Here is a 27,827-nt window from a genome sequence, read left to right as displayed (position 1 = left end):
TTTTTTTTTTTTTTTTTTTAAGATTTTATTTATTTATGAGAGAGAGAAAGGCAGAGACACAAGCAGGCTCCACACAAAGAGCCTGATGTGTGACTCAATCCCCCAACCCCAGGATCACGCCCTGGGCCAAAGACAGACGCTCAACCGCTGAGCTACCGAGGCATCCCTAGAATGACCTCTTCTAAGTTAGTTTTGCTTCCATCCATTTTAAACAAAAATAAAAACAAAGTCATATATAAAAGAAGAAACAGAAAAAGCCATTGACACAACTTCCATTATAAACTCAAACATGCTAAGTCAAGTACATTTAGACTTATGTAAGAAGTTCTTTGTTCTTAGAAAAACAGATCTTGTAGTTATGGGAAATTGCAGGTAATCCACGATACTTAATTTCATATTTTGGTTTCTGAAACTAATGTTAAACTACAATAACTGTAGTATTTGGAACATTAATTGTTGGGAATTTGGTCTCTGAATTAAATAGAATAGTACAGATTACTGTTCTACTTTAGATTATTGTTCAGTTTGTGAATTGTTGCCACGAAATGAAATTATTTGACTAAAGTGATTTATGTACTGTAATACTAAGCATAAATAGACATAGATATAGCTAATTGCAATATTATATTAAGATGTTTTGTGTTTTGATCATGGTAGAGCTATAACTAACAGCTTAAATAAAAATAAGTTCCTCCATAAAAAATAAAGAAATTATACTCAATGATTTGCATAATGACAAACTCTATACAAGTTAGAATGTTTCCAATTTAAGTTTTATTTTATTAATATTAATAAATAACAAATAAAGTTTAGCAAATATTTAGGTTATCAAAGACATTTTACCATAAATACAATATTTAAAAAATAACAATGCATATTTTTCAGTTTTGTACACATTTATAAGAAAGCCTTTCAAGGGCTAACCTAAAAATTTTTTAAAGTCTCTGGTTACTTGAGGAAATTTCTGGAGTTATATTTGCTTTCTTGTTGGAAAAACAATGTGTTCTTCGTACTTCGGCACTTTTTTTTTTTTTTTTTTAATCTAGAGAAGACTATCCAATACAGCTGTCTTTCAGGTCATCTTTCCTATCTTAGTGATGTTTCAATAAACCAAGGAGCATATGTTCATAACCTGATTTCTTACAGGTTTCACTGCTACCTGCTAGTGGAATTGAAAAGAAATCTGTAATCATATAACTGAGTACTATTCACTTAAAGAGATTAACTCTTAAGTAATAATCACACAAAGAGGTAAAGGTTTGTTTTTTATTACCATAAGATGGTTCTTCCAGTTCCATCTTTTCCTGCACACCTCATGTTTGCTCTAATCCTACTTCAGGTAGATGACTATCCTGGCAATAAAATCTTTGTTCGTAACAGAAGAACTGGAAGCATGAACTAAGTCATCAGAGGATGGGACAAGTGTGAAATAAGGTGTCTATTGTTCATGCTGTGGAGAGCAACCCAATAAGCAACTACTTGAACTTCCTGAGTGATTAAACCGCTTCCCAAACACAGCAATTTACTGCCTGCATTGTGAATACAATAAAGAAGTTGAGGGATCAGAAGGCCATCAGAAGAAATTACTCAAAAAAGTGTTAAGGATAGATGTTCCATGGTTTCTTAAGGTGCAGAGTATTTATCATAAGATATAAGCTTTAAATGAGTTTATAAGAAGTGTCCTTAGTTTATTAGTATGGTATTGTGTGTTTAGAATCAATAGTAAAGATAATGATGTATCATGGGGCTTGCTTTTTAGTAGAAGTAAAAATCAGCCTCAAATGAAAGTCAAAGGAGATGAGGGAATCACTATCAAAAGGAAAAAAAGAACTAGAAGGCCAGGTCAATCTTCTAACTTAGGAAAAGAATAGGATAAATTATTAGACCTGTTAGCAGCTCATGTTGTTCTGTTATGACTGTTCTAAAGTTAGTTAGAAATGGACAATCTCCTAGCATTTTTTAGGCTATGCATTTTTACCGATACTCCTTTTTTGATGGCACCGTGTCTATACTGTCCCTTAAACATTGATACCAGTGATAACCATATGTACTTTTGCAAGCTAATCTCCCACTTTAACATTTGATGTCACACTTTATTCCTGATGACAAATGCGTTTGGCAAACAAACAAACAAAAAAACACTGAGCTGCTAAATTGAGGAAATTGCAAGTTTGGTTGCAATTTTATTTTTATCTATTAATAACCAAATGAGGAACTTGTCAGTTTACTTTTTATTGGTAGCAAGACAACTTCATTTTCTGTTGCATCCAAAGAATGAACTCGATTTTTTTATGTTCCAACTTTTGGGGCAGAGTGAGATAATAATCTCACAATTAGCCAGGATAATACAATATGTTTGAAAAATTTTATAGCAGCAGTCATGTCAATTCAAGTGTATAACGAGATTCAAAATTTTGTAAATGTGCTGAAAATAATCACTGTGGGGACTTCGATAATTCAAGGAAACTTCACAAGGCCAGATTTCTTTCTCTAAGAGAATGAGACTTAACATCTATTGAGTAAAATACTAAAAATATTCACTGTTAATATTAAAGTTTTTACTATCCCTCCTCAAATAATTTAATGGGCATATTTTGCTAACTTGGAATCACCAGTGTTTTGATAAATAAGTGGGTTAGGCTTTTCAGAGCATGTATAGGAAAAAGAGTGAGAGAGGGGGAAGAAAAGGCTAAAAGCAAGGTATTACTTCGTATTTTGGTATCTGCCAATTTTTAATCTTTATAATTTAATGGTGAGTGAATTATTAAAATGAGAGGAAGAAAATGAAGCTAAGATAAAAGCAAGAACTCTGTTTCTACACGAATATACAAATACTGAACTCTAGAGAAAAAATTCCTGCCACTGATGGAATTATAGCTGGATGATCCATCAGGAAAAAGTAGTTAATTTCTGACATTCCAAAAATGAAGGTAAGTGTTTATGCTACTGAAATATAGTAAAATCTTATCACAATTTCTATTTTCTCCAAAATGTTCACTCTTCCTCAATCCTACTAAATCTCTGAGCCCCTCTTACCAAACACCTGAGAATTTTCCATAATTTACACCCCATTTTTGTGAGTAGTTTCTATATTTTCTAGTGTTCCTTTCCTTCCTCAGCTACAGAGTTAAGTCAAGGGCTTAGGAAAAGAAAGCCAGACTCTGAGAAGTCCAGGGGGAAGGAGTATGTCTTTAACAGAAATAAAATGATCAAACCCAAGGAGAAGAAAATGGGAGATCCAGGAGGGCCCCGGCATGATTTCAGCCCTGTTACACTATTAGTTTCAATTTTAATAGTAAAAGCAGTGGGTAAATGCTAGTAAGACTGAAATAGTCCTGGAGCTTCCTGGAATCCATTTACTTGAGTGAAAACTCCACCCTCTCAGGGCTGCTCTAGCCAATGCATGCTGCTTCCAGTTTCCTTCAAGTTCCACTCTTTAGACAGGGAGGAAAGCTTTAGGAAGAAGTGCAAATTATTTGTAAAGATTGTTCTGGCAGCAGAACAGGTACTTTATTTTATATTTTCCCTTATTTGCAACATTTTACTCTAATCTCCAGGAAGGCATAAAAGATGATTTAATTGTATTAAGACAACGTATACTTTCCTCTATTTATAGACTTTTGTCTTAAAGAGGAAAATGTATATGTGTATATGTATATATACATATACACACACACACATATATATGTATGAATATGTATAGATCCACTTCCTTTGGTTTTTGGTTTTTGATTAGTTCATGCAAAACATGAACAAAATATAATGTTTTTGTAATCATATGCCAAAAAGGTGGTAAAAGATGTGATTTATATCTGTACATTCCAAAACATCATATTGCAGATCCTCACAAAACATTCTAGATTATGTCTACAGAACCTCAGCAAAGAGAACAGATATAAACCATTTAGTGAATTTGAGTCAGCTCTACCTAGAAAACAATTTTCCCTTGCTTCAAACATCCACACATACAGGTTAGCCCCAGATTCTCGGACACTAATGCTGTATTGAGTTGGGTGTGAGGTTTACCAAAATCTGGAGAGGCACAGCTTGTTTTCCCGAGAAATCTCAATACACTCTTGGATTTGCCTGTAATTTTTATGTTAGTAATAGGGCAAGCAGTTGCTTCTAAAATTCTGTACAGCTTTTGAGTTCTTAGGTCACTTAGGTGATAAAAAGTCCCATGGCTGCTGTTCTTTGAGGGTGGAAAAGTAGCACTCTTGGAATTGTTAGTTCAGTGAGGTATTCTCTCAATGCAAGGCTTTTTGAGTATTTAGGTAGAAAGAGTATTCATGGTCAAATACAAGACTTCCTTATGGAAGTTAGCCTGAGCATGCACAAGATGGAACAGATTCAAGAAGCTTCTGTCATCTTCGTCACGGTCTCCTGTATGCCCCACACAGGAATGGACAGTAGGGAAAAGGAAATGACAGTTAAATTTTTAAATACATGATTTATTTGGAACAAGATGTTCCAATTTTCCCTAATAATATGTAACAGAAGACTTCTTAGTGATCTTTACTAAGTCAGATGTTAACACTGAAATCAGGGAATCAGATAAGAGCTCTATATAAGAAGTCAGCAGAAAAGGATGCTGGTCCATGCTTTACTGCCTCTAACTCCATGACCCTGGGCAAGTCAAATAATTTCTCTTCACCTTAGTTTTCTCATCTGTAAAACAGGGTTAATTATCATGTTGGCTACCTAATAAAACTATACAATAATATATGTTGCAACAAAACAACATAGGGCATTATTATGATGTTTATGATAGATGGTAAGTGAGCAAGTGAGCATTTTGCTGTGCAAAACTGAAACTCGTTCCTTTCAGAGCAGACTCTTTAGGTTTTCCATTAAAATCCATATGAGATATAAAAAGGAGCAAAACCAAGAGCTAAATATATCTTGTGGAAAAACAAACAAACAAAGGTCTGCTTCTTCTATTCTTGGTTTGGAAATAAAAGTCTCCATGGAATTAGCTCTGTTTTCAATGGAGACCAGGATGCATTTTAGTCACACCTGTGCACCGTCTACACGCATTCTCACTCACCGGACATAACTGACTGCAGCATTTCCATTATAACACATGCAAACGCATTTGCCACACTCTGTAGGAAGTTATTTCTTTCCACTGGAGTGCTAAAGACTTTACAGACTTTTTGCATCATTTTAACTGCCCAATCCATGCAGTAGAGTTCTTTCTCACATACCTGATTTAGATAACGAAAAGAGTTACGGTAAATCTTCATGTGAAGAAAACTGTAGAATTTGAAAATGGTACTGACAATGATGCTTTATGACTTTACAGAAGTTATTACACATGACATCATATTGAGTTTATAAGTGGGAAATGCTTTTACATCTAATTCTCCTTTGCTTTCAAATGGTACAATTTTAGTGGCAAAAAATATGATGTAAATAAAAGCTTTGTTCAAGATTATCATAGCACATTATTTATTAATGTAAGAACTAATATCGCAAATATTAAACACATCAAAAATAAGATTTCTGCTCATTTATTCACTTGGTTAATATTTACTGAGCAGATGTTAAAAGCTAGAGATACAGTGGTTAAGCCATAAAGACAGGGCCTCTATTTTCCAGAAATTCAATAAGGGTGACAAACAGGCAATTTTATTTTATTTTATTTTATTTTTTGCAATTTTATTATTTACATATTTTATTTATGTATTTATGTATGTATGTATGTATGTATGTATGTATTTATTTATGATAGACACAGAGAGAGAGAGAGGCAGAGACACAGGAGGAGGGAGAAGCAGGCTCCATGCCGGGAGCCCGACGCGGAACTCAGTCCCGGGACTCCAGGATCACGCCCTGGGCCAAAGGCAGGCGCTAAACCACTGAGCCACCCAGGAATCCCTATTTACATATTTTAAACATTTTATTTATTTATTTAAGAGAGAAAGAGAAACCATGAGCAGAGGGGAAGGGCAGAGGGAGAAGCAGACTCCCTGGTGAGCAGGGAGCCCGACGTGGGACTCAGTCCCAGGACTCTGGTATCATGATCCAAGCCCAAGGCAGACGCCCAAACCAACTGAGCCACCCAAGTGCCCCAACAAACAGGCAATTTTAATAGGCAAGAGAACTATGGTGACTCCACCATGAAAGCTGCAGGGAATATTTACCTATTATTTAAAAGATAAAAATTTTTTTAATTTTTTAAAAAATTTATTTATGTATGATAGTCACAGAGAGAGAGAGGCAGAGACACAGGCAGAGGGAGAAGCAGGCTCCATGCACCGGGAGCCCGATGTGGGATTCGATCCCGGGTCTCCAGGATCGCGCCCTGGGCCAAAGGCAGGCGCTAAACCGCTGCGCCACCCAGGGATCCCCAAAAGATAAAATTTTTTTTTAAGATTTTATTTATTTATTCATGAGACACACACAGAGAGAAAGGCAGATACACAGGCAGAGGGAGAAGCAGGCTCCATGCAGGGAGCCCGACCTGGGACTCAATCCCAGGTCTTCAGGATCACGCCCTGGGCCAAAGGCGGTGCTAAACCACTGAGCACCAGTGCTGCCCAAAAGATAAAATATTTAAGGACACTTGGGTGGCTCAGTTGGTTGGATGTCTGACTTCAGCTTGAGTTGTGATTCCAGGATCCTGGGATCCCGCCCAGCATCTGCTGCTCTGCTCAGCAGGGAGGGAGTCTGCTTCTCCCTCTCCCTCTGCCTCTCTTCCCCTTCTATATCGCCCCCCCCCCATTTATGCTCTCTCTCTCACTCAGTCTCAAATAAATAAAATCTTTAAAAAAATAAAAGATAAAATATTTAGCGATTACATGTTAATTAAAACTGGCCAGAAGGAAAGAGGTTTATTTACTAACATTCTAATTTAATTCACTCAGCCAAATAATACACAGCATGAAGATAAACCATATAGTAGTGCAACATTTAGTTATAACGTAAACCTGGCAGGAAAGATTCGTTGACTATATATTAAGTGTAACGCACTCTTCCAGATACTATGAAAAAAATAAGCCACCCAGTCCTGGATGTCAAAGAACTCTCAATCTCTTCTGGGAGATGATTTACCACACATACAATGGCTTAAGAACACTAGTAGTAAACGAAGATAAAAGACAAATCTGAAACCACTTAGAGAAAATCAGTGATCAGAGTTGAGATGTTTATCGGAGATTTTCTAGGGAAGTCACCCGAAGTGACGTGCTTTTCATTCTACTTGCTATAGTGCTGCCAAAGTGACTTTCCAAAAACTTAAAACTGATCATGTCTCTCACCTTCTTAAAACTTTTCAGCAGCTTCCTAGTAGAGGATATGTTCAAGCCCCACAGAATGGCTGACAAAGCCCTTCCTTACCTAGCCTTTCCCTTCCTATCTAGCCTTACCTCCTCCTCCTCCTCCTCCTCCTCCTCTGCACATATTACTCCAGAAGTAATACTGAGCTGCTTACAGTCCTGCACATATAGCCATGCAGTTCCATTTCTCTCTCTCTGAGGCAATCTGCTTAATTACTAAAATAAATATTTACACTGAGAATGTAGTTAACTTAGTAGTTTTCTTCACAGTTTCACATTATAAGAAGAGCCACAGAGGTTTCTCATGTTTTAAGCAGTTGGGCTGGTAAAGGTCCTTGTCTCCATTCCATAGGAAATGGATTACATTCAGTCACTCCTGACAAGAGTCACCTGGAAGATTATTCCAGTGCTTCTGAAGCACTGGTTGGGATGGCATCTGTGATGGTAGCCAAATCAATGACATTTCTATGTAACTCATGCAGGTACACCCTTGAATAATTTGTACCTCCCCCCAATCTCCTGGCAAATTCCTCCTATCCATTTTTAAAAACATATTTCTACTGAGGCTAGGGAAGCCCTGTCTGTGCTCTGTATTCACCCAACATTGGTTCCTCTCTGCTACCTCTGTTTGTGTTTTTTTGTACATATATTTTTGTACTTATCACACTGAACTTATTTATATGTACCTTGATATCTCAAAGACCTTAAGCAGCTTTTGGTAGAAGATTTTTTCTATTAATTTCCATAGTCTTAGAATCTCATACAGTATATGGCCCATAGTAAAGCACTCAATTTGTATTGAATGAATATTTGATATATTTTTAATGTTTTATTTATTAGTATTATTTTTAGAGAGAGAGTATGAGGGGGGTGGGGGAGGAACAGAGAGAGAAGGAGAGAATCTAGGCAGGCTCCATGTCTAGCATGGATTCTGACGCTGGGTTAGATCTCATGACCCTGAGATCCTGACCTGAGCCAAAATCAAGAGTCGGATACTTAACTAACTGAGCCACCCCGTTTAATGCCTCTTTAATGTTTTCTTTTGAGAAACATTTTAACTATACAAAAGTGGAGATAATAGTATAATGAACTTCCAATAGCCATTCCCTAGTTTCATCACTTACTGATCCTGTTTCCTCTTTACTACCATTTACTTTCACATCCTCTCCCTGCTGCCCACTGATTATTTTGAAGCAAATCATAAAAAGTGTTTTTAAATGGAATTTTAGAAAAAGAATATAACTTGGCAGAGCTGCATAATGAAAATATGGACATAAAGTGGGGAGACGTTAATATAAGGAACAATTCCAAATATGATATGATAATATATAGATTTTTAAGTATACATAAAAATATATGCTTAAATACTTATTCTTTTTTTTAAAGGTTTTATTTATTTATTTATTCATGAGAGACACACAGAGAGAGAGAGGCAGAGACACAGGCAGAGGGAGAAGCAGGCTCCATGTGGGGAGCCCGACATGGGACCTGATCTCAGGTCTCCAGGATCAGGCCCTGGACAGAAGGCAGCGCTAAACTGCTGAGCCACCCAGGCTGCCCTTAAATACTGATTCTTTCAAAATGTTTTGAACATATTTCTGTTCCTTCAGGGCAGCTCCTTGGTAAGCCAACTATCATGGTAAACAATTTGCTAGAGAAAAATTTGTTCTTACTTACCAAAGCCAAAAAGACAATGAGCTTTGCCAGTTCAATGGCCCGTCCATTCACAGCTTTACTAGCCATGAAAGTGAAACAGATGTTGTTCCCACTTAGGATTAGGAGACGTGCATTATTCTCTAGAAGCCATTCACGGGGAACCACTTTTATTAGAGGAAGAACAGTTATTTGGTGAGAAATTATATAATAGTTCTAGTAAACATCATTAAATACATGCAATATTATATCGCCTTATTGGAAATACTAGTGCCAAGGAAAAAGCTCAGAAAAAGTGCTTTAGTTTTGCAATTACAGCATTCAACCAGAGACAGAGATTACTGCCAAGTTATGGTGGCTTTTACAAATGTCCTAGTAATATAGTCAAAGCATTCCTCCTACACATAGATCAAAAGGCAAGATGGTCTAATTCTGTATAAGGAAAGAAATCTTATAAAATTTAGAATCTAAAAGATTCTGCAAGAATTTAAGAAAAAATTGTTTTCCTTCTCCTGTGCCAACAGGAGAGGGCTTTCTTCTTATGCAACCTAGGAGGTTGTTTGTGAGAATTTGCAAAATGGGAATAATAAAGGTAATTTAATTATGAAACTTTCAAATAATAATAGTAATAAACATACATATTAATTGGCAACTGGAGGAAAGGAAGTTGACTATATGCATTCTCTTCAGATATAATGCCAAACTCTTTAAATATTTTAGAACATTTAGTGATTTTGAATAGGCAATTCATTTGTTACCTGTAGCATTATCCTTACAATTTTATAACTGTCTTCTAAGAATACATTTCAACTACTCTATGTGTTAAATATGTATTTTACCTGATAGTTCATCTACAAGACTGATAACATCATCTGCTGTCCACTCTTTGGTGCCTGTGTCATACAGTAATTTAATAGCATCAGCCAAATCTTTCAGACTGGATTCATCCGTAGGTCCTTCTATCATTTTCTGCCAAACCACCTGTCCTGGATAATTGAAACAAAAACTAGGCTATGACAGAATAGTTGGCTTTGTGATAAAGACTTCATGGAAAGGAAATTGAATTGCATTATGGAATCCCATTGCTTATATATGCTACTTTCATAGTGAAAAGTCAATTCTGCTAACAGTATAAATGTGAATGTCTCTGACTGCTGTGATGAAGTTTAGCAACAATAGCTACACGAAGTAAAGAAAACATAGTTTCACCAAGCAGAACAGCACTTCTAGTTCAAAGATAATGCTACTCCTGTAACAAAAATGATAATAAACAATTAATATAATCTTACTAAAATCAGATGAAATCTGATAACCTCCCCAAAAGAGGCCACACTGTATTTGAGTATCTTCCAAACATTAATATGAAAATACAGTAATCCAGTCAAGTTTTGAATATTTGCCTATGACCAATTCTCTTTGTGAATTACACACAATAAAATTTAATCCCAGATCGGTTTCCTGCTGATACTTTAAACTGGTAACCTCCTAACGTAGTCAACATAAACCAAAGAACTGCACACTAATATTAACAATAATCTAAGTAAAACTTAATTAGAAAGACAAAAAATGCAAATAATCATATTATGCATCCAAAATTAAGTAAATGTCAATTTCAACTACTACTGTGCTTTACAGACACTGTGATTCCCTTCTAGCAGCAAACATAATCTCGAGGTGAGGTAATGTTTACAAATGAAAGATAGTGATCTTTAGGTATACCAGAGATGATGGGAATATATTTGGTAATGGCCTGTAGTCTTGAAGCTTAAGCTATGCATAAGCTAAAGTTGTGTACATCTATGAAATCATGAAACATAGTTCAGTCATAAGGAATGAGGAAAGTGAGCAGGTACAAAAAGATATGCTTTCTAAAATAGAAGTAATTAACCAGTTTTGTAACATACATCCCCCCAAAATGTATGCTCACCATCTTGAGGAGATACTGGTCCGAAGATGATATACAATAATCTTGCCTGATTCACCATTGGCCATGGTTTTAATATACGTGTCAACCAAAAAGCAGAATCACTTTGATGTGTCCAGTGATCAAGCAGGACGTTCCTACAGAACAGTCTGATCCTTAATTCCAGTTTTCGGGCACTTCCTATGAAGACAAAATAATTATATAAACCATTCTTCCTAGAAAGGCTGATATGGGGATGCCTGGGTGGCTCAGTGTTTGAGCGTCTGTCTTTGGCTCAGTTCATGATCCCAGGGTCCTGGGATGGAATCCCACATTGGGCTCCCCACAGGGCGCCTGCTTCTCCCTCTGCCTATGTCTCTGCCTCTCTCTCTCTGTGTCTCTCATGAATAAATAAAATCTTAAAAAAAAAGAAAGGCTTATATGCATATTGGATATGCACGTGGATATGGTCAGTGATAGATGTCTGTAATATACTTTGTACTATAAGTGTTATTTCATTTTCCTCTGTAATAATTTTAGATTATGAAGGGACTCTTTTTTAAAGAATTCTATTGAGGGACACCTGGGTGGCTCAGTGGTTGAACGTCTGCCTTTGGCTCAGGGTGTGTTCCCAGGTTCTTAGGATTGAGCCCACATGGGGCTCCCCCACAGGGAGCCTGCTTCTTCCTCTGCCTATGTCTCTCCCTCTCTCTGTATCTTTCACGAATAAATAAATAAAATATTTTAAAAATAAAGAATTCTATTGAGATAGACACATCATACAATTCAGTGGTTTTAGTATATTCACAGAGATGTACACCCAGTACCAAGTCAATTTTAGAATATTTTCATCACTTCAAAAAGAAATCCTCTTCTTTTAGCTATCACCCCCAACCCTCCATTCTTTACCACCCCTAGCCTTAACCAATAATCTACCCTCTATCTCTAAAGATTTCCTTTTTCTGGACATTCATATGAATGAAATCATATAGTATGTAGTCTTTTGTGACTGGCTTCTTTCACTTAGCATGTTTTCAAGTTCCACCCATGTTATGGCATCTATCAGTACTTCCTTCATTTTTATGGCCAAATAATATTCCGTTGCATAGATATACCTCATTTTGCTTATCCATTCACCCACTGATGGACATTTTGATAGTATCCACCTGTTGGGCATTATAAATAATGCTGTTCTTAACATTTGTGTACCAATTTCTGTGTGGACATATGTTTTAATTTCTCTGTGGATATACCTAGGAGTGGAGTTTTGGGGTCATACAGTAACTCTTTACTCATTTGAGGAACTCAGGCTGCTCTCCAAAGTGGCTGTACCATCTTACATTCTGACCAGCAATGTATGAAGGTTCCAATTTCTCCATATTCTCACCAACATTTGTTGTTCTCTGACTTTTTGATTCTAGCCATCCTACTGGGAATGAAGTGGTATCTTGTGGTTGTGTTATTAAACAGACTTATTAAAATACATATAATTTACATACCAAATAATATACCCATTTAAAGTATATAATTCAATAGTTTATAATCTATATTATTGGGGTACCTGGTTGGTTCAGTTGGAAGATGCAACTCTTGATGTTGGAGTTATGGGTTCATACCCCATGTTAGGTGTAGAGATTACTTAAATAAACAAACTTTTTTTTAAAGATTTATTTATTTATGATAGACATAGAAAGAGAGAGAGAGGCAGAGACACAGGAGGAGGGAGAAGCAGGCTCCATGCCGAGAGCCCGACGTGGGACTCGATCCCGGGACTCCAGGATCGCGCCCCAGGCCAAAGGCAGGCGCCAAACTGCTGAGCCACCCAGGGATCCCCTTAAATAAACAAACTTTTAAAAATATATTATCTTATTAATTTTTTAATTATAGAAAAATGTATTTCTATATCTTTATATACATATAAGTAATATATAACATAATGTTTGCCATCTTAACCATTTTTAAAGTATAAAATACAATGGCATCACTTACATTCACAATGCTGTTCCACCTCACAACTTTTATTTCTAAAACTCTTTATTACCCCAAGAGAAACTCTATAATCATTAAGCAATAACTTCCTATTTCCCTCTGCCCCCAGTTCCTAATAACCTCAAATCTGCTGTTTTTATGAATTTGCTTGTTTAAGGTACTTCATTTAAGTGGAATCACAATATTTGTCCTTTTGTGTCTGACTTATTTCACTTATCATGTTTTCCAAGTTCATCCATTTTAGCATGTATCAAAACTTCACTCCTTTTTATGGCTGAAAAATATTCCATTGTATGGATACACCATATTTTGTTTATCCATTCATCTGTTGATGAATATTTGGGTTGTTTCCAATTTTGGCTTTTGCGAATAACACTGTGGTGAACATTAGCATATAAGTATCTTTCCAAGTCCCAGCTCTCAATTCCCTTAGGAATACCTAGGAGTGGAATTATTTGGCAATGTGATAATAATATGTTTAGCTTTTTGAGAAACAATCAAGTTGTTTTCCATAGTGGTGGCATTGTTTTACATCTTTATACCACTTATGTTCTACTTACTTGTAGGTAAGACAAGAGTAAATAGAAAGTCCACCAGTAATCTAAGGTCATATGAAATAAGTACCCCCTGAGGTAGTAAGCCGAGTAACACAGACGTTTAGAGGACAGAGATTACTGAAGGCCTGAGGATCAGGAAAGGGTTTACAGAGGAAGTCAGGCAAATTGGGTCTTAAAAGATGGTATTTTAGGGGATAAAAAAAGAGAGAGAGATGAATAAAAGATATGAATAGAAATGTTTAAGAGATGTGTGAGATACAGTGAGGAGAGTGATAAAGACTACTCTTATGTCAAACAGATACAGAGAACAGTAGGGAATAAATTTGAAAAAGTGGGTTGGGGGCTGGCTCAGCGGTTAACCATCTGCCTTCGGCTCAGGGCGTGATCCTGGAGTCCCAGGATTGAATCCCACATCAAGCTCCTTGCATGGAGCCTAGTTCTGTCTCTGCCTCTGTCTCTCTCTGTGTCTCTCATGAATAAATAAATAAAGTCTTAAAAAAAAAAAAAAGTAGGTTGGGATTAGAATGTGAAGGCCAGTATAAACATTTGGATTTTATTTTGAAGACATCAGGAAGCCAATAAATTTTTTTGATCCAGAGAGGGACATGATAAATTAATTTTGTTATTGTTTCATTGGGCTTCTAATCTGCCTTTTGATCTATAATTTGATTTCATAATGAAATAGCTCAAGCTGTCAGAAAAGCAGAGATACTACAACAAATACTGTGTACCAATCACTTAGCTTTGTCAAAGCTTTACTTTTTGCTATATTTGCTTCAGATTTTAAAAAATAAATAAAACATAGGTACAGTTACAGTTTCTTGTATATCATTCCCAATCCTCTTCCCCTTCAACCTCAGAGGTAATCAGCATCTTGAATTTGGGTTTTGACTTTCTTGTACTAGTCAGTATTCTCCAGAAAAATAGAACACACACACACACACACACACACACACACACACACACACAGAAAAAAATTTATTTTGAAGAATTAGCTCACAAGACTGTAGAGATTTGGCAGTCCAAAATCTGCAGGGTATGCTGGCACACTAGAGACCAGAGAAGAGTTTTAGTTCAAGTACAAAGGCAGTCTGCTGGTAGAATTTTTCTTGCTTGGGAGGTCAGTTTTTTTCTACTAAGTCCTTCAAGTGATTGATGAGACCTACTCATGTTATGGAGGGTAATCTTTATTCAAAGTCTACTGATTTATTTATTTATTATTATTTTTAAAGATTTTATTTATTTATTTGACAGAGAGAGAGAGAACAAGCAGGGGAGTGGCAGGCAGAGGGAGAGGGAGAAGCAGGGAGCCTGATGCACGGCTCATTACAAGGCTGGATCCCAGGATGAGGGGATCATGACCTGAGCTAAAGGCAGATGCTTAACTGACTGAGCCACCACGCATCTGGTCTACTGGTTTAAATGTTAATCTCATCTAAGAAATAATGTAGAGAAACATCTAGAATAATGTTTGACCAAATATTTGGGTACTGTGGCCCAGCCAAGTTAAACTTAACATCACATCTCCCAACTATGGTCTTATATTTTTTAATATATGTATGTTACCATAAAAAATACATAGAGTTATTTTGCATGTTTTTAATTTGTATATAAATAGTATCATATTGAAAATATCCTTTGGTTATCTTTTTCAATTTATATATATATTTTTAAGATTTTATTTATTTATTTATGAGAGACACAGAGAGAAAGAGGCAGAGACACCCACAGGCAGAGGGAGAAGCAGGCTCCATGCAGGGAGCCTGATGTGGAACTCGATCCCGAGTCTCCAGGATCATGCCCTGGGATAAAGGCAGTGCTAAACCGCTGAGCCACCCGGGCTACCCTCAACTTACATTTTGAGATTTATCCATATTACTACATGTGGCTTTGGTTCACTCATTTTAACTACTAATGGTTTTCACTGTATGGATACTTAATTCATTTATCCATTCTCCTGATGATGGGCATTTAGATTGTAGGCAGTTTTTTTTTTTTAAAGATTTTATTTATATATTCATGAGAGACACACAGAGAGAGGCAGAGACACAGGCAGAGGGAGAAGCAGGCGCCATGCAGAGAGCCCGACATGGGACTCGATCCCGGGTCTCCAGGATCACGTCCCTGGCTGAAGGCAGTGCTAAACCGCTGAGCCACCCGGGCTGCCCCTGTAGGCAGTTTTTCATGGTTACATGCTGTTATGCTCATTCTTTTAAAAAATTTTTAAAATATTTTATTTATATGAGAGACACAGAAAGAGAGGCAGAGACACAGGCAGAGGGAGAAGCAGGCTCTCCTCAGGGAGCCCAGTGTGGGACTCAATCCAAGGACCCCAGGATTATGCCCTGAGCCTAAGGCAGGGGCTCAATCACTGAGCCACCCACGTGCCCCTCCATCCAGTCTTAAGCAATAAAATATTATTAATACAGTTGAGCCCTCCGAATACTTCTTTCTCTAATCATATGCCATGTTTGCCTCAAAATCTAATTCAGTATTTATCATCCCCTTATATTTCTTTTTTTTAAATATTTTACTTATTTATTCATGAGAGTGAGAGAGAGAGAGAGAGAGAGAGAGAGGCAGAGCAAGAAGCAGGCTCCATGCAGGGAGCCCGACGTGGGATGCGATCCCAGGTCTCCAGGATCGCGCCCTAGGCCAAAGACAGGCACCAAACCCCTGAGCCACCCAGGGATCCCCCATGGTTGACTTTTAAATATACTTTTGAGCTCTGCTTTTTTTTTTCTATTTTAATATCTGTATAATATTACCTGTGAGCTATAGTTTTTTTTTTTTACCTGGTTTGCTGCAGACAGCGGTCTGCATCTTGCGGGAGAGATTAGTCAGTTCACATAAGAAGTTATATACACGATGGCACTCAAGTTCATCCCAACCTGCTGTTAAGGTCTGAGAATAGTAAAATAAAGGAAACATTGCAGATGTTCAGATCATCAAATCAAAATGTAAGTCACTACTAGCTTATGAGCATAACTGCTGTAGCACATGATCGAAGTAACATACAATTTTTATCCACGATGGAATGTTAAAATTAAAATTAAAAAGAAAATTTACATAAAGAAATCCTAGAAATGCTCCAAGATCCAATTTTTTTTTTTTTTTTTTTGGTTGTAAAGGGAGTATTATTTCAGAGAACTTTCAAATGGTACTGAATCTTGAACTCTGGCAGTATGGGTAAAATAACAAAGGCCAAAATCCTAGGACACACATTAGAGATCTGATTCACAACCATACGGTGGTTTAGTTTTAGACTATAATAAAATCCCTTTGTCTTCTTCTGGTTAATCATTTATGATATTGCTTACAAATGACAGTGATCTCATTTTAATGTGACAATTATGAGCATTTATTATTAACATTTTGATGTGAACAAGCAAAAAATTTTTATTAGGACAAAGTTTAATAATTGTCTTTGAGCCAACCAGACTGTACAGTTAAACATATATGAAAAGGAAATTCAGGGCAGCCCCGGTGGCTCAGCGATTTAGCGCCACCTTCAACTCAGGGTGTATTCCTGGAAGCCCTGGGATCGAGTCCCACATTGGGCTCCCTGCATGGAGCCTGCTTCTCACTCTCCCTGTGTCTCTGCCTTTCTCTCTCTCTCTCTCTCTCTCTCTCTCTCTCTGCGTCTCTCATGAATGAATAAATAAAATCTTAAAAAAAAAAAAAGGAAAGGAAATTCAAATGGCTCACCACTATTGTTAGATTTTGAAAAAGGTTGACTAATGATTTAAATTTTTCTTAAAGTAGGGATGCCTGGGTGGCTCAGCAGTTGAGTGTCTGCCTTCGGCTCAGGGAGTAATCCTGGAGTTCCAGGATGGAGTCCCATATCGGGCTCCCTGCATGGAGCCTGCTTCCCCCTCTGCCTGTGTCTCTGCCTCTCTCTCTCTCTGTCTCTCATGAATAAATAAATATTTTTTTAAAATAATAAAATAATAAGTTTCTCTTAAAGCAGTTGAACTGGATTTTAGTTGTTTATTTATTTATTTACTTATATTTTATTCATGAGAGACACACAGAGAGAGACAGAAAGAGAAGCAGGATCCCTGCATGGAGCCTGATGTGGGACTTGATCCCAAGACCCCAGGATCATGACCTGAGCCAAAGGCAGATGTTCAACCATTGAGCCACCCAGGTGCCCTGGATTTTAGTAGTTTAAAAATTAATCTCTTTCTCTGTGGAAGGACATAGAAGAAACTGCTAACAATGGTTACTTCTGTTGAAAGGAACTTGGTGGACCAGCAACAGGCCTTGATGGTAGACTTAATTTTCACTTTATACAACTTTGTACCTTTTGAATTTTATATAAATATATGTTTATATTACGTCTCTACCCACCTCCCATCCCCCAAAAGCAAAAGTCTATCTTAGAAAAGGGATGGTAGGAGGGCGTAGGCTACCAGAATCTGGGCTTGCAGATGGTGGCTGGCAAGCTGGGATACAGAGCAAGACTGTTGTAAACCTTGCAAGGTTGTGTAAGTTTTAAATAAGTTATTACAGTTGATCCTTGAACAAGACAGGGGATGGAGTGCTGACACCCCTGCACAGTAAAAAATATGCATATAGCTTTTGGCTTGCCTAAAACTTAACTATTTAATATCTACCGCTGACTGCAAGTCTTACCAATAACATAGTCAATTGACATACATTTTGTATGATATGTGTATTGTCTACCGTATTCTTACAACAAAGTGAAAGAAAAGAAAATGTTATCAAGAAAATCCTAAAACAGGGATGCCTGAGTGGCTCCATGGTTGAGCCTATGCTTTCGGCTCAGGATGTGATCCTGGGGTCCTGGGATCGAGTCCCACATCGGGCTCCGTGCTAGAAGCCTGCTTCTCTCTCTGCCTATCTCTCTGTGTCTCTCATGAATAAATAAATAAAATCTTTAAAAAGAAAAGAAAATTATAAAACAAAGAAATCATAAGGGAGAAGTAATATATTTACAGTACTGTATTTATTAAAAAAAATCTGTATATAAGTAGACCTGGACAGTTCAAATCCATGTTGTTCAAGGGTAAACTGTACATTTAAACTACTTAGAATATAATAGATTAATAATATATCATTAATATTGAATAACATTAAATAATAGTATTATCTTATTATCTTCTTTTTTTTTTAAGATTTTATTTATTTATTCATGAGAGACAGAGAGTGAGAGAGGCAAAGACACAGGCAGAGGGAGAAGCAGGCTCCATGCAGGGAACCTGATGCGGGACTCGATCCTGGGATTCGGGGATCACGCCCTGGGCCAAAGGCAGGCACCAAACCGTTGAGCCATCCAGGCGTCCTATCTTCTTTGTTTATAATAAAAGATTAGTCAAAAACTTTTAAAAAATCATGTAGTTGATTTCTTATTTTATCAGCTTAATTGAGATAAAATTGACATATAACATTGTCTAAGTTAAAGTGTACAATGTAGTGATTTTATATATGTATATATTGCAAAATAATTACCACAATAAGGTTAGTTAACACACACATCTACCATCTCCCAAAGCTACACTTTTTTTTCACTTCTAAAATCATATTTTATTTATTTATATATATATATATTTTAAGATTTTATTTATTTATTCATGAGAGACACAGAGAGACAGAGAGAGAGAGAGAGGCAGAGACATAGGCAGAGGGAGAAGCAGGCTCCATGCAGGGAGCCCGATGTAGGACTCGATCCCAGGACTCCAGGATCACACCCTGGGCTGAAGGCAGGCACTAAACTGCTGAGCCACCCAGGGATCCCTAAAATCATATTTTAAATAACTAGCTCAAAACTAAAAAATTATTATACACACATGCACCACCCACAAGACTTCTAGTCTTTACAATTGGCTGGAAAGTTCAAGGATATTCCTGTAGAGCAAATAAATGTTAAATGTTCTTCCCCTCAAGAAATTCAAGAAAAAAAAATCTGAGGTGGCAGACACATTATTAGACTAACACTTCCTCAAATCTTTATAATTTTATCTTGTTCTCCTTTAGATTACTATTATTTTTATTAACTTACAGAAAGGTAGACTACATACTCTACTTGTTAACACTTCAAAAAACATTTTTTCTTCTTTCACTAAAAAAAAAAAAAAAAAATGTACCTGTAAAAACATGCCATAACATGGTAATCCTAAACACTGAATAGGAGCTGCACAGCCATTGAATTTAAAACAGGAAACCTGTAAAGAAAACAAGAATTAATTCCTCTTTTTTTTTTTTTTAAAGATTTATTTATTTGATAAAGAGAGAGAGAGTGAGCAAGAGAGGACAAGCAGGGGGAGCATCAGGCAGAGGGAGACAAAAGCAGGCTCCACTTGGAGCAGGGAACCCTATGGGTGGGGGCTCATTCCCAGGACCCCAGGATCATGACCTGAGTTCAAAGCAGACATTTAACTGACTGAGCCATCCAGCCACCCCTAGTTCCCCTTTTCCAATCGAACCATACAATTATTGGACATTCAAATTTAATGTAAATATGCAGGAATTTTTCAATATTAATTGAAAATAATTAAAATGTAAAATAACTAATAAGCATTGTATCACGTAGGTGAGATCACAAAAGAAGTATAAAACAGTGTCTCTGTCTTCAAGGAGTTCATAATTAATTTAGAAGAATTTAGAAGAATAAAATATATGCGAATGAAATTATTTTGATAATTCAGGTTAGAATATACATAAATGTTAAAATGACCGAATATACACTATATCAGACACTGTGAAAGCAGAAACAAGATAAATTTGGGAATGATCAAAAGACCTTCTGAAGCATGTGAAAAAAGCATTGTCTCAAAGTAGGATTCAAATACAATGAATGGAAAAGATAAGTGAGGGAAACAAAATAAGGACAAAATTGTATAGAAGCTTTATGTGGAAAAATAAAAAATAAAAAAAAAAAAGAAGCTTTATGTGGGACATGCTTAACTAGGCTCAATGTAGTAGGAAGCAAGGCGGCATTGTCAGGAAGAGCCCTAAAAATACCAGCTATGGACTTTGGACCTTATCTTGCCAAAACTGAGTAGCCACTGAAAGATTTTTAAGTAAGAAAATAACTCTATGAAAGGAATGCTTTAGGAAGAATAACCTTGATTCAGCATATAGAATGTCTTGGGAAGTGAAGAAATAGATGGCAGAAAGATCTGAGAAGCTGCTGTAATAATATAGACCTGAACTCAGTGCAAATACTGACATGAAACAAAGCTAATGCATCAGAAACAGTTCACATGCTATTGAGTGTAGAACTGAACTATTAGTGTTGGATGTATGTTTGAGTTTGTATAGTGAAACTCAAAAGCTTATACAGAGATTATGCCTAAAAACACAGATACACATTTCTAAGTCATAAATTATCATAAAATTTTTGTTATTTTATTTTTTAAATGTTTTAAAGATTTATTTATTTGAGAGAGAGAGAGTGTGCACATGTAGGTGTGTGAGGGGAGAGGGAGAGAGAATCTTAGGCAGACTTCCTGTTTAGCACAGAGCCTGATACAGGGCTCAATCCCATGACCCTGAGATCATGATCTGAGCCAAAACTGAAAGTCGGATGTTTAACCAACTAAGCCACCCAGACGCCTCCAAAAGTTTTGTCATTTTAAAATTAAAAATATGTTTCCTATGTTTTTGTACATTTAAACAGTAAGTTAACATTCAGAAATTATTTTATTTTATTTATTTATTTTAAAGATTTTATTTATTTATTCATGAGAGACAGAGAGAGAGAGAGAGAGAGAGAGGCATAGACACAGGCAGAGAGAGAAGCAGGCGCCATGCAGGGAGCCCGACGTGGGACTCAATCCCAGGTCTCCAGGATCACACTCTGGGCTGAAGGTGGCACTAAACTGCTGAGCCACCTGGGCTGCCCCAGAAATTATTTCATTTTAATAAGATATCTAAATCACTATTTTAAAACAGCCTCAGGATTCTCATGTAAGGTAAAAAACACTTTTATTCTCTGATAAATCTAATAAACTTGAATGATATTCTTAGCTATATGTAAAAATTGTTTATAATAAGTAAAAGACTACTATATTTTGCTGTTTTATAATCTCTAGGTACTTGGTATAATATTAGATTATCATCAATTTTTACTAGGTTTTTCATGAAAATCTACTAATTAAAGATGGATCTGAAATGAGTGTAAGATATAAGAAATATCTTTACTAGAAATCAAGATTGTGAACCAATTAAGAAGTATGATCTTACTTCTGCAAGTATCTTGTGAATGTACTTTAGTCTTTCCTTTGTGGGTAGCAGCAACGTACATCTTTTAAATAGCAGACCTGAGAAAGTAAAGAGAACACATGAAAAAAATGACAACAATATAATTAATGTACTTAGAGTATTTGTAAAGCACAGCATAACATTTCCTTGAAAGTCAAGTATAGTAAATGACAGTGGACTGTGAACTGATATGGTTCTGAAGAGGAAGACTGGAAGCAAGGGCACCAATTATTTACAATATATGGTGTTTACCAAGTAATGTGATATCCACTAAGTGGCGTAAAATATTACAAAAACTATGAAATTATATTAAAAGACAAATATAGAAAATATTTAGATTTAAAAATATATAATAACAGATACAAAAAATACACTAGTGGAACTTTATTCTATAGAAAACAGATTCCAATTATTTCTTGAAATTAATCGCATGTTCATGAAGCAAAATGCCTTAAGAGTTACTACTGTAGAACATGGGGAAAAAAATGAGAAAAGAGATTTTATATTCTTTTCTCCATATAAAAAATTTTAAATCATAAGTACTTAAAATACAGAGGTTAGAAGTTATTTTTGCTCACAGAAAGTATCCAGTTTGGATGAAATATCCATTTCTTTTTCAATGATATCCTTTTATGGGGCATGCATGTTAAGAATGTATAGAATTTTGTGTTCAGATATTTTAAAAAAGAAGAAAAAACTCTTCAATTTCCCAGTGAGACATGTAACTTGAACTACAGAGACAGAAGTGTATGATTTGTTTCTTCTAACTTTATGTGTTCTGTTTTCCTAAAATGGCAATATGTTGTTAACATTCCTATAAGGGCAATGTTTTCCTTACACTAAAAATAAGATATATAGTAGGAAAATAAATACCTGAATATCATGAATTTCTCCATTTTTATGTTTTCTACATTTACTTTTTCCAACATATATGATAGCTACTTTATATAATTCTGTAGAATCTATGGGAATCCAATTTATTTTTAGAAGTTGCTATGTTTGGGCAACACATGACCAGAATTGAGTTTGAAATATAAACCTTCCTTATTTTTGTACATAAAAAGACATTTTCAGTGTTTGGTTTTTAAGCTGAGTTCTTTTCCTTTCATGTTTTGGCATCCAGTCCCATGGCATATCATAGCTGGGGAAGTGTAAGCTATAATTGTATGCTGGTTGCTTTTTCTAATGTAAAACTCCTATTTTTAAGGGTTGCAATTTACCATAAAAACCAATACTGGCTGACTTATTTATTTTTTTAACACAGGTGCTCTGCTATACCCTTTAGAGATCAACTTTTAAAATTTCTTCCCACTAAAATAGAGTCAGATGTAATGTTCTTTTCACACTAGCCATCTGCTCTGATTTGTATGAAGAAGCAAATTAAAATTTATAATCTTCAGAGCACAGAATTCTGAAAACGTTATTTTAATGTCTGAAAACAAGAATGGATCAGATAGCAATGGCAACATGAAAAATTGGTAAGTACATCAAACATTTACCTAAAGAATCAGTCATAAACCAGGTGTCTGCACCAAAATTAAATGGAGGGTTGAAATTATTACATGAATAAAACTGTTCTTAAAACCTGGCTATTAAGATCGATACATATTTGTATTTTCCACTGAATTTTCCAAATAATTATTTTAATTTTTTTGTTCTTTAGGTGATTGAGTCTTGGTCAGAGAGAAGAAAAATTATTTCAGATCAAAACCAAAAAATAAGCTCTTTTACCGTACCACTTGTTCTGCAATTAAGGATGTTTGAAAAAAGATGTTTAAATGACAAGTAGCAAAAAGTCATTGCTATACTCTGTTACAGGCTTTACAAAGTCTACTCACAAATACTGAAACCAATAATGTAATCAGATTACATATCTTTCATTTAATCTTATTAAATACACTTATCAAATACACTTTTATGTATTTACACATGTATATAGTCTTATTTTATTGTCTTAAAGCTAGGCATCCTTGGGCTACTAAAAGGTAATAACCACTTAACTATTACACTTCTATTTAAAATTTGAAAACATCACCTTAATTTTTGGTTTTATTGCCATGCTTTGGTTAATTATTAGGTAGTTTCATAATTAAACTGGTGTCACCAGTCAAGTCAAAATTAGAATTTTACTTCAGCACTCTGAGGAAGGGAGAATAAAATCAATAAATCAAGGGAAGAGATTACATGGAATTTCCTTTGATAAGATTAATTTATTATAGCATAATGATTTATTAGTAAATGTGTGGAGTACTTAAGAAAACACATCATTTCTGATAAGAGAATAAGTGATCTTCCACAATAAGGTATTTACGTTTCTTTTCTAATTTTAAGGACTAGATTATGGTGAAAGAGAAAAGTTCAGAAAAAAAACTCATTAGATCTACAGGAAGTAAAGCATAGAAAACACACTGGCAAGCCACCTAGACAATAAGCAAAGGTGACATTGTAGGTACATGAAATCACAAGAACTGATACTTTACATTAAAGTACATTCTCTCATCTTTAAAGATAAGTATAAGGGACTATTATGGGAAGAGTAAAAAACATCATAGAAATAGGCACATTGTAAGAAATATCCCCTTTCTCACAGGCCTTAACAGAATTGTTTAATAAAATCCCCTTAACTCAGTGTAGTTCTTTACTTGTTACAATTCTCATTACATAAATTACCTACCTAGAGATCTGTAATATTCCAGTATGATAGAGTCTTGTCTCTTGCTAGGCAGCTCAAGGTTATGAAAATCCTGTAGTAAAAGTCTTTTGCTTCCTGATGAGGTTGAGATATAATTAATAATGTGCTGGCTGACTGTTTTGGACACCATACTTAGCATGCTGATATCTTTCACTACCAAAAAAAATACATATACATATATAAAAAATAACTTAATTACAAGAATGTCATTATCAGTACAATCTATTAATTCATGTTAGCTCATTAATAATAATACTACATAATAAAATACATAAAAAACTGGGGAGAAGTAGGGAAAATTGGAAATATTCAGGGATGTAATAGTCAAGTTATCATATTGTTATAATTAGAGGCATGCTTTAAAGAGTTTGAGTGTCATACTTTCTTCATTGTACCCCTTACCTAACAATGACAAAACTTTAGAAAATAAACATAATGTAAATATCATTAACATTCTAGCATTCTAGTTTGTCTAAGATGACAAATTAGTTCTTGGGGAAAAAAAAAATCAAGGGTCTATATAGTTACTCACAGTCCCCAGACCTCACCTGACAAATATCTTAAGATTATTTGGAATATTTCCAATGGCAAGGCTTTAAAATTTCCAAGCGTTGATAAAGGCTGAGAATCTGAGCCAAGGGTGTTGGAAAAATAGCTGGTGGATCGACGATTACTGCGTCTATATTTCTGGTTGGGAATCAAAGTGAAACCAGTATTTATTCTAGACGCCATTCTTTTTCTTATCTCATGAATTTACCCTGGTTAGAAAAATAAAACACAAGAGACAAAGAAGAAAGGAAATTATAGCAATAAAGAGCTGTTTTTTAAAATCAAAAAGTTGATACTTTGATGGTCTATCTATTCACAAAAAAAAATTTAAGTGATCTCTACCCCCATTGTGGGGCTCAAACTCACACCTCAAGATCAAGAGTCATATGCTCTACTGAATCAACCAGGAGCCCCTCTATTTACAAAACTTATAATGTCCAATTTATGGAGTTTCCACCAGTAAGAGTGTATTTATTCACTTCACATGATATGAAATGTTTAAAAGTCTTTCCCCTCTTAGCTAAATATTCTACAAAAAAGAATTTTAGCAGAATAAGAAACATGGGGGGGGGGGATCCCTGGGTGGCGCAGTGGTTTAGCGCCTGCCTTTGGCCCAGGGCATGATCCTGGAGACCAGGGATCAAGTCCCACGTCAGGCTCCACGTGCATGGAGCCTGCTTCTCCCTCTGCCTGTGTCTCTGCCTCTCTCTCTCACTGTGTGCCTATCATAAATAAATTAAAAAAAAAAAGAATAAGAAACATGTATTTGGATGAGAGATAGTCTAAGAAAATATTCAAAATCTTTAAAAAGTAAAAGATTTGACACAAAAAAACAATGTAACAAATTCAAAACGTTCGATATCTGTCAATTAATATGTTGCTTTTACAATCTTTATATTCTAAACAAAACAAAACAATCCTCATATTCTAGAAAAAAATCAAAATATCAATGTAGCTTTAAAAATTTGTAGTAAAGTTTTTCTATTTCTTTAAAACTGACATTTTCTTTGTTGGAAACAGTAAAAATAAAGAGATAAGTAGAAATTCTAAGTTTGGAGTTTTTAAAATTTACTAGCTCTAATAGATTAAGAAGGGTGCATTACCATTACCAATTATGTGTTATATAACACAAATAAACAGTGAAATTAAAGTCTTGTAAAATTAATAAGAATAGAATAAATAAATGAACAATGATTTTCCTTCTAATTCCAATTTGGTTAATACTAGTTACTTATAAGTCTGAGGAAGGACCTATACAATTTGACTTCAAAATGAACACTTCTTAGAACTTATCGAAATCACTGATAATTTACTTACCCCCCAAAAAAGTTCTTAAAAAAATATTCATAGTACCCAGTGACTTTGTGTCACTATTGCTGCAATTCAGAAAACATTGCCTTTTGTTTATATATAAGTATATGTACATATACGTAACTACAACTCCAGTCCAGGCCTCCCTGTTTCTGAAGTAACAACTAAGACGTTTCATCAAAGCGTTACAAATATATCTGACCCAAATCCACTTTCTCCTTTTGTCACAAAATTGCTAAAATCACAATGTTACTTAACGTATCTAAAAAGTTACATTCCAATTTAAAAATCAGTTATCCATCGGAAAACATGGCCAAGAAACTTGGCTCTTAGTGAAAAACATATATAAATATATATTCTAAAAATAAAAAAAATAAAAAAAAAAATAAATATATATTCTAACAAAAAAGGATCATTGTTCATGCCCTGCTTTTGTAATCTGCTTTTTTCCCCATTGTAATTGTAAGTAAAAATAATTCCTTTCCATGCCAATCTACTTCTACAAGCATATCTATTTTAAAGGCTGCATGTAAATACACCAAATGGAAGAATGTTAATTTATTTAATCCACGAGGTTGTTTTTAACTTTTCACAGTACGCACTTTATAAAGCATTTTCACTGTAACAGAATTATAAATCGGGCCTAGGATCTGTCCTGGTTCTGAGGAGCGTGTCAAGTGGGGACGTGGGTGGGACCTGCGGGCTCTTCAGAGACCCACTGACACCTGGGGACCCAGGGGACTGCAGTTGTGTCAACCACTGAGTGTATATATTGAAACCTCTCGGGATTAAAACGCAATGGGCCCATTCTTTTAACACTAAAGTCTCCTCTTAACAATTCCTTATTTTCCTCACTCAGACCTGGACGCTTTTGGTGCTGGGGGGGTGGGGGTGGGGTGGGGGGGGATGCAGGCTTTTCTGAAAACCCTGAAGGTGTAAACCCAAACTATTTCCGGTTCTCTCCTCCCCCAAGAGAATGAGAATCACTGACCAAAATAATATTAATAAATAAAAATTTTCGATGCCTCCGTTCCACCCCACTCTGAAAGGCTTTGAGGGCCTTCTTGGCTGAACTTTGCCCCTCCTTCAGAGAAAACCGTCCAATAGCAATTCACCCGCGATTTCTATTTTGTTTTAATCTAAGAAACAAAACAAAACAAAACAAAAAGCAAACAAAAAACCCTTAGAGACCCACCACATCTGCTTGGATACTGGCCCCAAACCCCTCTAGAGAGAGGTAAACTAGGGAGGCCACAAAGCAGAAACTTGGCCCATAGAAGAATCAAACCACATGATGATGAGGTTTTTATCCCCTCAGTCCATGAAAAGGTGAAATTATCTCAGGAAAGTACTGGGGAGAAAAAAAAACTCTTTTTACCACAGATTTTGACAGTTTTCCGGCTAAGGAATCACAGGCAAATGGGATTTAGTTGTTCTGCCCCACCATCCTCAAATTTCTTAATGTTTAAAAAAGAAAACTCTTTCCTCAAGTTTTTCCCGCCGGGTAGAGGGCGGACCCAGCTCCGGTCGGCTCCGGAGCCGCGTTCCCGCCTCCCAGGCGCCCCCGTGGCCTCAAGAATATTTTAGAATCCTCCCAGGAGCCCCAGCGGGAAGGAAGCCCCGCCCCCTCATGAATAGCAAGAACCCAGGCTCCCATAGTGCCC

General features: G+C 35.8%; 1 protein-coding gene across 2 annotated transcripts; it reads right to left on the bottom strand.

Annotated features, from left to right (window-relative positions):
• On the bottom strand, positions 1 to 27,726 carry FBXO47 (F-box protein 47). 2 transcript variants are annotated; one of them, XM_025440337.3, is made up of 11 exons: positions 27,542 to 27,726; positions 24,852 to 25,061; positions 24,286 to 24,456; positions 21,594 to 21,670; positions 19,493 to 19,570; positions 16,178 to 16,286; positions 10,861 to 11,037; positions 9,773 to 9,919; positions 8,958 to 9,100; positions 5,048 to 5,207; positions 1 to 4,383 (listed from the first exon to the last, which is right to left on the bottom strand). In XM_025440337.3, exons 2-11 carry the CDS (start codon positions 25,033 to 25,035, stop codon positions 4,271 to 4,273), a joined length of 1,359 nt encoding a protein of 452 aa, XP_025296122.1. In that variant the 5' UTR covers positions 25,036 to 25,061; positions 27,542 to 27,726; the 3' UTR covers positions 1 to 4,270. The 2 variants fall into 2 exon arrangements, with proteins under 2 accessions (XP_025296122.1, XP_025296124.1); XM_025440339.3 differs by lacking the exon at positions 1 to 4,383 and adding an exon at positions 4,451 to 4,668.
• Positions 27,727 to 27,827: the final 101 nt, after the last annotated feature.

Source organism: Canis lupus, chromosome 9 (assembly GCF_003254725.2).
Source record: "Canis lupus dingo isolate Sandy chromosome 9, ASM325472v2, whole genome shotgun sequence".
Taxonomy (NCBI): domain Eukaryota; kingdom Metazoa; phylum Chordata; class Mammalia; order Carnivora; family Canidae; genus Canis; species Canis lupus.
The sequence above is the reverse complement of the archived record's forward strand: the minus strand, read 5'-3'. Positions and strand labels throughout refer to the sequence as shown.